The sequence below is a fragment of the Silurus aristotelis genome (assembly GCF_946808225.1).
Source record: "Silurus aristotelis genome assembly, chromosome: 10".
NCBI lineage: Eukaryota > Metazoa > Chordata > Actinopteri > Siluriformes > Siluridae > Silurus > Silurus aristotelis.
The window spans coordinates 11,413,404-11,428,067 of NC_139583.1; the positions used below are offsets into that span (position 1 = coordinate 11,413,404).

Genomic DNA, 14,664 nt, shown 5'->3' on the forward strand with positions numbered 1-14,664 from the left:
TTCTCTCATTTTGGCCGTTTGCCAGAATTCAACTACAGCAGCATCCTGGCTTTTCCCAGACCTCGACACTTTTGCTTCAAACAACAATTCAACAATTGGATCTCTTTGTGTGTTTAAAGGCTCTGGCATGGAGAAGCTGGTGTTGGATCTGTGATGATGTTATTTCTCACTCTCCATGTTATTTCTCACTCTCCAGTGTTCTGTATTGTTTGAGGACTATAATTACAATCTTGATGTCACCCAAATGAGGATGGGTTCCCCTTTTTGAGTCTGGTTCCTCTCAAGGTTTCTTCCTCATAACATCTAAGGGAGTTTTTCCTTGCCACAGTCGCCATGGCTGCTCATCAGGGATAAATACACATCGTTCACCTTCACTTTTAATTTCTGTAAAGCTACTTTGAGACAATGTTGTGAAAAGCGCTATAGTAATAAACTTGACTTGACTGATATGTGTGAGAGCTTTGACTTACCACTAGGGGGTGGTCTTTTCACTTAAATTAGCCCTAGTTTATTTACTTGCTCAGCAGGAGCAGCCAACTGGTGCATATGTCAACACTGACCTGTTTGGGTTGTGCAGGTCACGTGACCATCCCAGCCTAGGCCCGGCTGTGGCTCGGACTCCTCCGCGCTTGAACTCATTCTCTGATAGGTTGTCATCCAAAGTGAATGTGGTTGACTGACTTCTTGTAAGCCTTTAGGGAGGAGTAGTGTATACCAAGTTGGTTTAAAGTTGGAAATTGCCCATTCACAACAGGAGCAATGACATGGACATAACGTCTTATGTGTAAGGCAGTTTACTTACTTTCCTAAGAATGCTTTGATTCCCTTTGATTTCTTCTTGCCCTCTAGGCAGCTGGAAAGAGTGTGTGTGCTGTCACTGTTGCTTGACTTCTGTGGCATCCCTGCAAGATCCAGATGGTCCATGCCGTCACGCTCTGTCTCAGCTGTTCAAACACACACAAACTATATAACCAACAAATAACATTCAGCAAATAACCAATGACAAGCACATCTCCAAATGTTGTTTGATTTAAGATCTTTCAAACTAAAACAAAGTTAAAAGCAACACAACAAAACTTTACAAACACACATGCAAATGACATCTGGGCAGAATGAATGAATGACTAAAACTAAAACAAACTTGAAATAAACATGCACACATGCATGTAAATTAATAAACAATCAGATCAATAAAAAAGTTAAGATACATACACAACAATGACAGGGGCAAAAGAAACTAGAGTTAGTGCAGTGTCACTGTGGCTACACACTCCGTACCGGATTTGTATGATTGGTTTTGCGCATGATTGAAACGACTAACGAATCAATAGCGCTAGCATTAGCCGCTAACCAGAAAGTGACTAATTGCTAACGGGAGCGCTACAGATTCTTTAGAGTTTTATGTCGACCATCAAAAATTTCTCTTCAGAAAAAGGAGAAAATCCTGACAAAGTATTACAAGTATTAACCAAATGGGGTCTTACAAATGTAAAATATTATTTTGTAGAATAATATTTTTTTTATGTATAATTTTTTTTTCCATTTATTTATTTTATTTAAATTAATTTAATTCGTACAAATGTAATCAAAATAATAAAAAAGTGTATTGCATTAATTTATTATATTTAATAATTTTATTTAGCAGTCATTATATTTAAACATTTAAAAAAAAGTAAAATGAATAAGTTAATTTCTACAAATGTTACTAATAATAAATAGTTAATAAAAGATTAAAATAAAAGCAATTTTATGTTTAGAATTTGTTCCCCCTAACTGTACTGAAATTGTACCCAACAGTGACTTAAAAGCCGAGGTATGTAACTAACCGTGAATTTTGTGTGCCAACTCTCTCAATAAATATATATATATATACATACATACAGTACAGACCAAAAGTTTGGACACACCTTCTCTTTCAAAGAGTTTTCTTTATTTTCATGACTATGAAAATTGTAGAGTCACACTGAAGGCATCAAGGGCTATTTGACCAAGAAGGAGAGTGATGGGGTGCTGCGCCAGATGACCTGGCCTCCACAGTCACCGGACCTGAAACCCAATCGACATGGTTTAGGGGTGAGCTGGACCGCAGAGTGAAGGCAAAAGGGCCAACAAGTGCCAAGCATCTCTCAGGGAACTCCTTCAAGACTGTTGGAAGACCATTTCAGGTGACTACCTCTTGAAGCTCATCAAGAGAATGCCAAGAGTGTGCAAAGCATTAATCAAAGCAAAAGGTGGCTACTTTGAATATGACATTTTTCAGTTGTTTCACACGTTTTTGTTATGTATATAATTCCATATATAATTCCACATGTGTTAATTCATAGTTTTGATGCCTTCAGTGTGAATCTACAATTTTCATAGTCATGAAAATAAAGAAAACTCTTTGAATGAGAAGGTGTGTCCAAACTTTTGGTCTGTACTAATATATATATATATATATATATATATATATATATATATATATATATATATATATATATATATATATATATATATATATATATACACACACACATATATACATATACACACATACACACACACATACATATATATGTGTATGTGTATGGAAGCACGGTCGTGTGAACGAGAAGGGATTTGATTGGATAAGTGTCGGAATGTGGTTCTGTAATAACATGTTATTGGAAGGCACCACATTTCCATATTCCACAAAACCTGCTCGGCTCTTTCTGGTAATGGTGCAGTAGTGGAAAGATAAAATACACAAAAGATGCCTGGAAGTTTAGCAGGGTACTTTATTTACTGTCATTGCTCAGCTCTGCTTGCTTTTAGAAGGTTAGAAAAAACAATGCATTCAAAACAAAAAGGATTTTCAGATTTTGGACCACTTTAAGGCAGTGGTGTGAGGAAAAGAAAAATCCTAAGAAAAGATCCACCTTGAATGACATGCGTCAATATTTTTTAGCACATTGTCCTAGTTTTTGCTAAAACAGCAGTGCTTTTATTTATTTACACTATGTACATGTTGGATAACTCAGTAACACACTACATGGGCAAAAGCTTCTGGACACCTAATCATAAGATTTTTTTGTGCTTTTTGGAATTCACATTCCACATTTAATTCCCATTTGCTGTTACAATAACCTCCACAACGTGCACATTCAGCCAGTAGTGTGTTAATAAATTCAGGTACTGGAGTAAGATGAGGACACCTGGGGTGCATTCAGCTTTCTAGTTCATCCTAAAGATGTTCAATGGGGTTGAGGTCAGAGTTCTATAGCAGGCCACTTAAAATCTTTTGCTCCAACCAATATAAACCATATCCTCATGTAATATCGCAATTAAATACACTAAATGGGTTTATTTTCCACAGATATTCTTGTATGCAATTTCAGCAATAAGAGTTTGCATTTTTCTAACAAGGAAACAAATGTATTGGTCTTTAATAAAGAAAAAGTCCTTCTTATCCTGTTACTTGATTAATCGAAGGAATAATCGGTCGAATAATCGATTACTGAAATAATTGATAGCTGCACTGCTAGTTAAATTTTTTTCACCTGCACTGCTGATAATAACTCAAGTAAATGAAAACCATTCGAAAAAGAAAGTAGGTTTACCCAGATTTGGAGCACTGGCTGTTCTCTTGTTGCCTTTGAGCTTAAAGAAACCTCGTCCAAAAGAGGATCTCGCTTTCTTTGTACCAAAAGCGTCATCTTCAACAGTACGGGAGCTGTTAGAGGACTTCGGCGGCAAGGTCGTGATTTTGTTGAACTCGTCAAAAGCACGACTCTATAGCAGCAAGAGATTGTATTATACTAGGATCTCACAGAATACTTGAGTAAAGGAAACAAAGAAAACAAGGAGTGAAGTAAAACGTACCTCTGCTGGACTCTTTCCAACTGCCAGAGGCCTCTGGGATTTAACAAAAATAAGTAAACAAACAAACAAGCAATCAAATATTGACATCTGAAATTTCCCCGATGATTTTTATTTACCTTTTCACTTGTGCTGCCGTCCAGTGTGCTCAGGCTGCTAGATTTGGGGACGTTCAGTCTTCTGCAAAAAAGAAGAGAGACTATTTTTATTATTCATTCACAGTCAGACGCTCTGAAGCATCAACGTACAATTTCAGTTACACTGTTTCTCGTCATTTAACTAAATTAAGTATCTTTGTAAAATGTGTCTTAGTACTACAAGTCAAAGTGCAACTCTTAGCAACAAACCAATCCGCGTTTACTCCTCTCTGCATCAGAACGTTTAGATGAAAGAAGAGACTTTTCTTGCACATTACGGATGTGATTAGATGAACACTGAATGCACTGAATGAATAATGCAATGCACTGAATTTGGAATTATCTGAGAGATTACTTTGGTAGAAATTTGTCTACTGTTGATTCGCCAATCACCATATTTCCATGCCAGGTAAATTTACATAACTGAAAAAGACATCTTATACATTTAACTAACCAATCACTGAAATTAGATTTCTCTTCATTTCTAAACTCCAGGCCTAAAGAGATCTCTCTCATCATTCTGTAACTTTAAGCACAGACTTATCTTTTATTACAAAACACAAACTTTTTGCTAACCAGGAAGCCAAACAGAGTCTTAAATTCATGTTTTAAATCAAACTCTAACATCACTCATAGCAGGATTGCAAACCAGGGAATGATTTTAGATCAATTGCTAAGAAATCTCCCTCTTTTGCAACTCAAACATACTCACTCCAGACTGGTATTTATGGCAGGCTCCTGTGACTGGCTTTGCTCCTGATGCACTGCATCACTACACGGGATAAACACACACGGATTGGAAGGCAAGCATGAGCATGGAGGAGAAAGGAGTGATGGACAAAAGGCAAGTCTGAGATGTAAACAATGTTATGTGTTAAAGTGAGAAAGAAACAGGCAAAAAGATGTCAAATGAGTAACAAGGTGGTGGTGGAGGTGGTGGTGTTGTTTTTTTTTAAAGACAACTGGCAAGTATTAAACAAAAATTTTAAAAAGGGTACGAAATTGGGATGCAAACAGACTGGACGAGAAAAATATGGACTTTATACAGGAGACATAAAGTAAGTAAATAATCTTGTAAACTGAGCGTAAATGCATTAAATGGTATATAAGGATGTGTCTTTTAGTGACTGAAATCACATGCTATGCCAGTCAAGTGCTTTCTGTGAGCATGCCAGCCATTGGGGCTAATATTTATAGATTTCCAGAGGGCAGGTGCAGTATGAAGTTGCTTTAAGTGATTTGAGAAGCTCACCTCTGTGGCTGCACTGGCTCCAGGTCTGCATCAGTCTCTAATCTGGCTTGTGGGGTGGATGAGAGCGAAGGCACCTGCAGCGTGCTGACAAACATCGTCGTCTTGGCACGGAAAAGAAAAAGACACGAAACGTAGTTAATAAGATCGTTCTGAAGCAGTTCGTTTCCGCGATCACTCCAGAGAACCACGATGATCAAAACACCCAGAGTAAAACATTAATATAGAATTGGTTTTCATAGGAACCATGTAACCTAATGAAGCATGGACAATTTTCCTTAAATAACGGCGGGGCTAAATGATCAGAACTAATATCATGGGTCACTGAGCGCCGTGAGCAGCAATCTATATCAACCAAACCAATGCATTACGTTTTGTTTCTGAGAGAAGAGTCCAATGTGCTTCTGCATACACAGGGTTTTAATTTCTCCTAGATAAACTTGGCCCAAAGGGCTGTCTCACTTCTGGCTTGTTATACCTTCAAGTGAAATGTTATGACTGAAATCAATCTTGCATGTTGTGCAACGTTCTAATATGAATCATATGTCGACTCAGAGCGAGCCTTGGTACTGATAGGGAATGCCATGTGCTCATGTTGGCTTGAACTTTGCGAAGTTCAAAAATAAAACAATTTCATGGGTCTTACGTAATAACTGCCATGGAGCCAGAGGAGAAACAGCCAACTACCAAAAGCTCCAATGACTGCAAATATGACTGTCGAGGATTAAGGATTATTTATTTACGTATTGCTCTTTAATGGCAAGGCCAAAGCTACGTGATTCAGGAAATTCAAAGAAATTGCACAACATTGCAATAATAACTATATAATAATCTTCCGCTATATTTTTTTGATAAGCAATTCAATATTTTTTCCGCATGAGACATTTTATTGCCATCGGTATAAGTTTTTTATGCAACAAATGTGCAAAAAAAGATGAATATAATGCTACTTATGTGCAATATGCTTGATAGCGTATCTACTTATTGGCATTTCTTTTTCTTTGCTGTTGTAACACAAAAATTTCCACACTGTGGGATGAATTAAGGTTAAATTATATCTTATTTTATCTTAAAGACTTTCAGACTTGGGATGTCATACCTCATCTTGGCTCTTCATTTCCTCAGCACATGACAGGACGGACTTCTCGGTGTCCATGGAAACAGACATCGCGGTGGACATGGAGAGAGAGCTGTCACTGTGACTATCATCGCTTTCTTCGTCATTACATTTTTCTCAAGGGAAAAAGAGGAATTTGACTACATTTAATTAGACTGAACAAACGCAGATTTTGAGCATCAAATATTTATTAAACACAAGGCATGTAATTAAAATGTGTAAATTAAAAAAGAAAGTGGCGTCTAGGACAAAATTAAATGGATCCATACTATCAAATGAAATAAATGTTCGGTTTTCAGGCCTATTGTTTGCCACATATGGTAACTCTGTTCACCTTTTCTCCCTTGCACTGAAATGACCATGTCTTGCACCTTCTTGTAACGTGTAAGCAACTGCCGGAGCTCATCGATCTTGCGATCCTGTGAATCAGGCGACGAAAAACTCAGATCCACTCAAATCATCCACATGGCAAAAACACTGAAACCATAACAAACATTAAAGGAACTACCTTCTCTTCATTGGCTGCCAGAAGTGACTCAACCGCTTTCTTCATTCTTTGCACTTCCAAATCTGCAATCCACAGACCATGCAGTAAAAACAGAGTAAAGCGATAACCAAATTGAACACATGTAGACGCTGACACAAGGCAGACAACATTAATTCCAGCGTTATAAAGGGAGCTGAGGTCCGGCAGGGACGGCATCGCATATGGACCAGCTTCCGGTACAGTTTACTGTGTGAGTGAAGTGCACAGACTTCCAGCATCAGAGACTTCCTAGAAAGAATCATGTGAGGAAGTGGAGAATGGAAGTATGTAGAGAGCTGATAAATGTGTTGACAGAAGCTGGAGGGCAGAAGAGGTGTTACTGAAAGCACACAGGCAACAGGGGAAGAAAGTGCTTGCTGGGCATAACTGTGGACACATCCAACATGCTGAACAGCTGCTAGATACAGGCCTGGTGCTTGCAAGCTGGTTTGGATCTTGGGCATTTATTTGAAATGAACACACCAGTGATTTTTTTTTTTTATCTAATCAAAATCGAAGTGTCTGTAATAAGCACAAACACGCTTCTCAAACACGTTTCCAGGGACTGAGAAAAGAAGTAAAACCCAGTCATTTGAAATTCATTGAAACAGATGGTTCGCCCAAACTACAAAAAATTCTAATGTAAATCTTTAGTCAAAACATACATAAAATATGAATCGATTTAATCAGTAAGTGCTTCCTATTGCTTCCTTTTTTAAATCCTACTACAGGAAAACTGACTTGCAAGGTGTAAAGATGAGAGGTGGTAGCTCAGTGGTTGAGACGCTGTTTTGCAAAGAGAGAAGAAACAAAAGAATCTGGAAACACACAATAAATGTAAATGGATAGAGGGAATAGTAATGATGGAATCGAATCAGGAACCCTAGAGCCAAATATTTCTGGTTTATAGCATCCGGAAACAACAGGGCAGCAACAGACTACAACATTAAAGCTAATTATTTCTTTCAGTGAACGACTGTTTTTAAAAAAAAAAAAAAAAAAAAAAAAAAAAAAGAAAACTGGCCTAAGATTTTAAATATATGTAAGCTTTGCATAAATCTTGCATTCAGTTCTTGTCTCAGTACAGTGGAACATGTTGAAACACTTGTCAATGGAAATTGTTCAAACATTTCAGATGCCCTGGATTGTGACTAGGTTTGGAAAAACACTGGAGTATTCCACTGAAGTAGTTTTCCTCCTATGATAAAACCGTTTTTTTTTACTTGTAATAACCAGCTCAGGGACGAATCATTTATTTTTCCAATTCATCAAAAAATGCAAGCACAAACAGTACACACATGCAGACCGTAAAAGAAAGAATAGAAGTGAGCAGGACAACAGGCGTAAAATGATTACGTAGAAGGTAAGCCTCCCTTACGTTTCTCTTTGAGCTTCTGCTTAAAAGTATCCTCTGCGTGGGAAACAGAGTCATAAAATACAATATCTGGAATTACACTTATGGTTAATCGGATATGCAGTAAGTATTACAAATGATCTAATAACAAGGTCCAATCTAGGACAGTTTCTTTTTTCTATCGTGCAACAGAACGTCACAGTGACATGTCAGAACCTGGCTCGGCATTAGGGTATTTCCTGCAGCATGTTGGGGCAGGTTTGATGCTGACTCACCTCTCTCAGTGGTTTCTAAGCCTGCAGGTGTGGGCGATCTGGACCCTGTCTCATCCTGTAGCCTCCTTAGTTCTCCATCTTTACCATCCAGCTGCCTTCTTAATATAGCCAGGTCCTCCTAAAAAAAAATAAACATTAAAAAATCCACACCCACATACAGAAAGATGAAGTGCTGAGTTTGAAACACCACCACAAAGACTATCAAAAAACCCATGTTTTTTCAATCAAACAGAAGCTTTTTAACAGAATAGTTTTTAGCATTTAGCAATTGATGGTTTCACCCAAAAGACTCAAAGCTAGAGTGTCTTAAATTAGAGCATAGCTGTGGTTAAAGCAAAACATGCTAAGTTCTTAGTCTGTGACTCAAACACTATCATGAAAAACACGCAGTTCATAAATAAATCTGTAAACCTTTATATATGGCATATAGATATTATATATCTAATATATAATATTAAAACTTCAAAGGAAATGTGGTTTCAATGCGTTTTTCTTTTTTTTTTTTTTTTTTTTGTATCTGGCCAATTCTTGAAACCCTGAATACTTCAGAAAACCCTGAATGCTTAGGAAAGTTCTGGGTCACCAGTGTCACAGCAAATCGTATTAAAAGAGTTTTTGTTTTTAGATATATCACTCCCCTTTGAGCGATTTATAAAATGTTCATTCAATTGCTATTTTGGGATTCTACACCTGGAAAACACAAGATTTTCACAATTCATGAGCAATAAATCTGCTTTAGATTTGTGCAGTGAACTGTTGTTTTTCTCCTCAGAATAATCAAATCTTCTACACACACCCAAGTGTGGGTGTTCTTGTTTAAATATCCTGCTGGATTATTTTAAAAATTATTCTTTCTTTCTTTCTTTTTATATATCTGTAATGAACCCATCTGCTGTATCAGTATCGCAGTGTCAATGAAGACATAAGCTGTAGCAGGAGCTTACTTGTGTCAGCATTGTTAATTCATGCATTTATAATACCAAATAGGTAGTTCATGCATCGGAAAAGTGCCGTTTTTATCAATTAGTAATTATTTCAGGTTAAATTTGATCTTATAACGAGGATGGACTTAGAAAAGGGTTGCGTCTGAAATGTGCTTATAGGAGATAAAGTAGGGAATATGTTGAATGATATACACTGGTTAAAATATAAAAACTAATATAATTATATAAACATTATATTCCTAATGAGCACGATATGTTTAAACGCAAGCGAACAATACAAATTTACAACAGCGGAAGGGTAGGCCGACCTCGAGTGCCTGGATTTTGTGTTCCGTCCTCTGTTTTTCATACTGCATCTGGCCCATTTTGATTTTCAGGCTAGACAGTCTTGCCATTAGCGACTAGCAGTGTACACGTTATCCAGAAAAAAAGAGAGAAAAAATAGAACTGAGCAGAGAGGAAAAACAGACACTTTGAAGAAAGAACGATGAGGCGTAAAGTCAACCCAGATCTATGAAAATCAACAGCAAAAATATTTGAGGAAAAAGGGGGAAATAAAGTAAAGTGGTGGCAACAACAGCACACTGGGATAAACGTCAGTCATCAAACTCACCTTGGTGGACTTCAGTTTCTTCTCATACTGCAACCGTTCGTTCTCCATTTCGGAAATGCGATACCTCAACTCGTTATTTTCTAAGATCAAACCCTGGATAGGAAACAAAATGAACAACAGCCCACAAAAAAAAAAAAATCCATGGATTATTGCTGTACTATTTTTCGCTCCGGATTAAATAAAAAATCACTCGATGGAATTTTCCGCAGACTGTTTGCTCAAGTGTCATAAAGGATTCAATGCCACGATAGTCAATCTAAACATTGTTCAAAAGCAAGAATCCTGTGACAGTTACTTTTATTAAGCACTAAAGCCTTAGGCTGATAAGCTCTTTGTTAGAGTGTCACGCATTCTTTGGTGAGAAATTTACAATTCAATAAACAAGCGAACAGCCTGAGGCCATGAACAGATTAAACCACTGAAAAGATTTAACACTATATAATTAAATAAACAAAAAGAAATGTAGACTTAAAATACTACAAACTGCCTGGGTAAAAACAGTGAACAGTTTTACAGGTTTTAACACAATTGTGTTTTGGTCTTGCACTTACCAGAGAATGAAAACATGGTATTCAAAAGGGCAGCTTTGATTCAGCAATAAACTCAAGAGTTGAAAAGAAACACAGGAAAAAAAAAAACCTGACCTTCTTTTGCTTAAAAAATAAAATAAAAGTGTTAACCAAACACACTTCAGATACTTTTGACATTACTATTGACGATTCTTGTCTAACTCTTGCCAGACGATGCTTGTTCAAAAACAGGGAATGGACCCAATATGTCTGATTTGGTTCATCTGGTTTCATGGGTTCATATCTTGTTCAATGAATTCTGTCTCCTTCTTGCATTACTTTTGCACGGTTTCTTTGTAGTCACAGACAGTAAACAAATTTACAGGCAGGAAATTGTTTAAAAAAAGAAAAAGAAAAGAGGAACACACTGGAAAGATTAAGTCAGCATGTGTGTAATATTGGACAACCTATCATCTCTTCCACCTCCATACGAAGTACATGAGGCATCCATCTGTGTCCTGAAAGTCTTTTCTTATCCATAAAGCTACCATACACAGCACTTGCACAGACCCTTCCCATAGACCTCGTCTTGACACCCACACTCGCAGGAAACTCTCAGAGCATTCTCAGACATGCGTGTCCACAGACAAAACAAAGGTTCAGCGGTAAAAAAAATATATATTTCCACAGAAAACCAAAGCAGACAAGTAAATGTTTAATAATAACGTGATCAAATACGTGATGTACAACCTCACTATCTCTGAATCTTTCATCAAAGTCCATTCTCTCTTTCTCCATGGCAGTCAGCTTTAGCTTTAAATTGGAAATCTCAGCCATCAGCTCCAGCTTCTGGGCCTCAAGCGTTGACCTAGAGATAAGTTCCTAGAATACAAAAGAAAAAGAAAGAAAATACAGGATCAAGACATATAAAACAGTTAAGGAGTCTGTTCCTGTACTAGGATGTTGTTATCCTTGAGGTTATGAAAAACACAATGCGGTTCTCCATAAATAAAAAAACATGAAATCAGAACAACAACATCAGAAGTTGTTTTCATACTGTATGTATGTATGTATAAACACACAATATGGGCAAAAGTTTGTGGACACCTAACCATAACCTGGTTCGGTACAATGGTTATTCTAAATAGAACAATACAATTAAAATTTAATTGAACTGAAAAACACTAGTACTATTTGAATATCTTATTCAGATTTAGTTCCCACATTTGATCATCCTATAACCACCACACCTCTGGGAAGGCAGTAATTGATTTTCTTGGCATTCCAGTTCATCCCAAAGGTGTATCAGTTTGGCTAAGTTCAGAGCTCGATTTCTTCCACATCAAACCTGACCTATCTTCATAGAGCTTGCTTTGTGCACAGGGGCATCATGGTAATGGAACATGTTTATACCCCTTAGTTCCAATACAGTGGATATACAGTGTATAAAGCTGATGTAACAATAATTAATTACAGTGGAACCCGGTTATGTCGCCGGCCTAGGGGACGCCAAAAAGTGTCTGATGATCGAGACAAATGAAAACCAATATGGCGTCAATATATTAACATGCTTGAAATATTTTAATGTGCGTTATTAAATGAGAATGTGCATGCACGTGTTTTTGGAGTTTTTTTTACACAACAGCGTTGCTGCGATTTGTTTGATTGGTCATGCGGATCGAGATAACCTGTAATGCGGATAAGAAGGCGGAAGCCGCAAACAAAGTTTATTGAGAATTCTCAGGAGATAATCCACCAATACTTGTAGCGAAGCAGTAAAATCCAGTGGTGCTCTCCAGGAGCGCAGTCCACGAAGTTCTGTCAAAGCAGAGACAGTTTGTGTAGAGAATCCATGGATCCGCGCTATGGAAAGCGCAGCGCTGGGCAGCAACGGATAAACGTGGTGCAGACAGCGTGAACATGGAAAACAGCAGGTTTGGGTTAATCCGGGGTGCCGTTGAGAGAATGCGGAGTCCGAGAAGAAGGGTATGTAGCGGGATACGTATACGCGATTACACAGACCGCCATGAACCAACACATACGATCATGCACAAACAATAACGGGCCGCGAGTGTGTGGAGGTGAGGGGCTTAAATAGGAGATTGGATGAGTGAGTGAATGAGAGTCAGGTGTGTGTGATCAGCATGACTGTGACGAGCTCAATGCAGCAACGCACCTGTTGTAGCATTTCCTCAGTGGAATTCAGTTTTTCACGGTGTTCCTCAAGGCACAAATCTAGGTCTCTTATTTTTTCTCCTTGCACTTCCACTTGGTCTGTCAAGACACTCACCTGCAAGAAATCATTTTAGTTATAAAAACGTGCAGTCAGTCTGAGTGCATGTCTATCAAACTCATGAAAACACTCGACAAAAAAACAGACGACATGAAATGACTGCATTCTAGATGTGTTTAATAATCAATTATAGCAATTATAGCAAACTATAGCAACTAAAAAACATACTAAGAGGATCAATATCGAGCCATTATTATATTATCTTCCTGCAACATGACTAAAAAAATTGTTAGTAGTATCCATCAGTAAATACATTCTGATACTGATTCATTAAGACAGACTAAAACATCTATAAAAAAAAAAAATAAAAAAAAAAAATAAATAAAAAACTTTGTAAACAGAAAATATAGTTAGGAAAAACAAGCTTTTTTTTGTTCGATTCATACTAAGTGACACATTTTAGTATAAGTGTCAACAATGTAACAAAAATCGAACTCGTATTCGGTCCAAAAATATATATATTTTATTTTATTTTTTATTTTATTATGCAGATTATGCTTTATATTAAGCAAAATATAATATAAAGGTTAAACATTACCTGAAGCACAAGGGACTCCTTGTCACTTTCAAGGCGATTAAGTCTGTCTTGGTAAATATCACCAGTCACTGAAATGTGCCCATTTGACTGTAAGAACCAAAAATTATCATTAATGTACAAGAACTGTACAATAATTATCAGCAGACCTTTAATAATCCAAACTGAACTAGCAACAACTAGTTCACTGAATTGAGTGAAATGTAAACAAATGTAAACAAAGGGGGAAAATAAAATGTAATGGCTTTTTAGGACATGAAAACTGGCTTTACAGGGCTAAATCTTTTCATAAGCTCTTTGTTCATCTACCGCCACCTTAAATGGTGAACAGACTAACACAAAAGTAAACAAAGTAATGGTATTACACGCTGACTCTGGCATTTGTTTGGATGTCTACCAACCTCTCTCTGCATACAGTGTTCACACAAAGACAGAATATCATAAAAAGTTGCCTTGAAGAGTCAAATTAACCTAAATGATTTTTATGCTAAACTTACACATGCAACTCGATTATTCAAAAGTATTCCAAATCACAAATAACAAGAGGAATTCTATTTATAGCATAGCAACATCGTGCTATTATTACTACACGCCTGTGTAATAGGAAACGGCAGTAATTTGACACGGTTATGAAATCAGAACTCGTACTAGGTGTCCCTGTAGCCAGTCCACCAGACTGCGTGCTGTCGAGTCGGGTATCTGACAGCGCAATCCGTCTCTCTCTTCTGTGTCCATGAGCTCCAAAACACCCCTGAGATCCTCGATTAGGTGCAGCGCCCGCAGGCTTCCCATGAATGGTGAGGTTGGAGACTGGCAGTCAAAGATCCCATTGGAATAGTCAAGGGATTTGGATCCTGTAAGTCAATTAATAAAGTATGATAGTGTTACTTATTTACTGACATCTAATGTGAAGACAGGAACTACTCAATTATTGTTATTAAATAACTATTGTGAACTAAATATTAAATAGTGATTCACAGTGGGGTCTCACCTGAATATTTACAATTCATCATATCATTTATCATTTGTTCATTTAGAAAGCTTTAGTAACTCATTTATCTTGATCAGGATCACAGAGGACCTGGAACACTGGGTATGAGGCAAGAGAAAACACTGGATAGAACAAAAGTCCATCAGAGCACCCCTCTGCAGAATACACTCATTTACACATAAGGGCAATTTTGCATTGGCCAGTCCACCACCAGCATGTTTTGGGAAGTAGAAACAAAATAAAAGAACTCAAAGAAAAACCAATGCAGGCACAGAAAACCTGTG

The 14,664-nt window shown here is 37.3% G+C and overlaps 1 protein-coding gene across 7 annotated transcripts in view; it reads right to left on the minus strand.

Annotated features, from left to right (window-relative positions):
• The window catches only part of ppfibp1b (PPFIA binding protein 1b), a 32,902-nt gene that overhangs the window by 5,928 nt on the left and 12,310 nt on the right, over positions 1–14,664 (minus strand). The window contains exons 3-20 of one of the 7 annotated variants that reach the window (XM_083551891.1): positions 14,038–14,243; positions 13,393–13,479; positions 12,738–12,851; positions 11,312–11,443; positions 10,053–10,145; positions 9,748–9,840; positions 8,496–8,613; positions 8,245–8,277; positions 6,849–6,910; positions 6,675–6,759; positions 6,323–6,456; positions 5,227–5,327; positions 4,687–4,746; positions 3,957–4,017; positions 3,841–3,873; positions 3,579–3,750; positions 803–944; positions 561–692 (exon numbers count right to left, since the gene is read on the minus strand). In XM_083551891.1, the coding sequence (XP_083408017.1) occupies positions 561–692; positions 803–944; positions 3,579–3,750; positions 3,841–3,873; positions 3,957–4,017; positions 4,687–4,746; positions 5,227–5,327; positions 6,323–6,456; positions 6,675–6,759; positions 6,849–6,910; positions 8,245–8,277; positions 8,496–8,613; positions 9,748–9,840; positions 10,053–10,145; positions 11,312–11,443; positions 12,738–12,851; positions 13,393–13,479; positions 14,038–14,243 (1,858 nt within the window). The remainder of the gene's footprint in view (positions 1–560; positions 693–802; positions 945–3,578; positions 3,751–3,840; positions 3,874–3,956; positions 4,018–4,686; positions 4,747–5,226; positions 5,328–6,322; positions 6,457–6,674; positions 6,760–6,848; positions 6,911–8,244; positions 8,278–8,495; positions 8,614–9,747; positions 9,841–10,052; positions 10,146–11,311; positions 11,444–12,737; positions 12,852–13,392; positions 13,480–14,037; positions 14,244–14,664) is intronic. The other 6 variants (XM_083551894.1, XM_083551892.1, XM_083551893.1 and 3 more) reach the window with 6 other exon arrangements.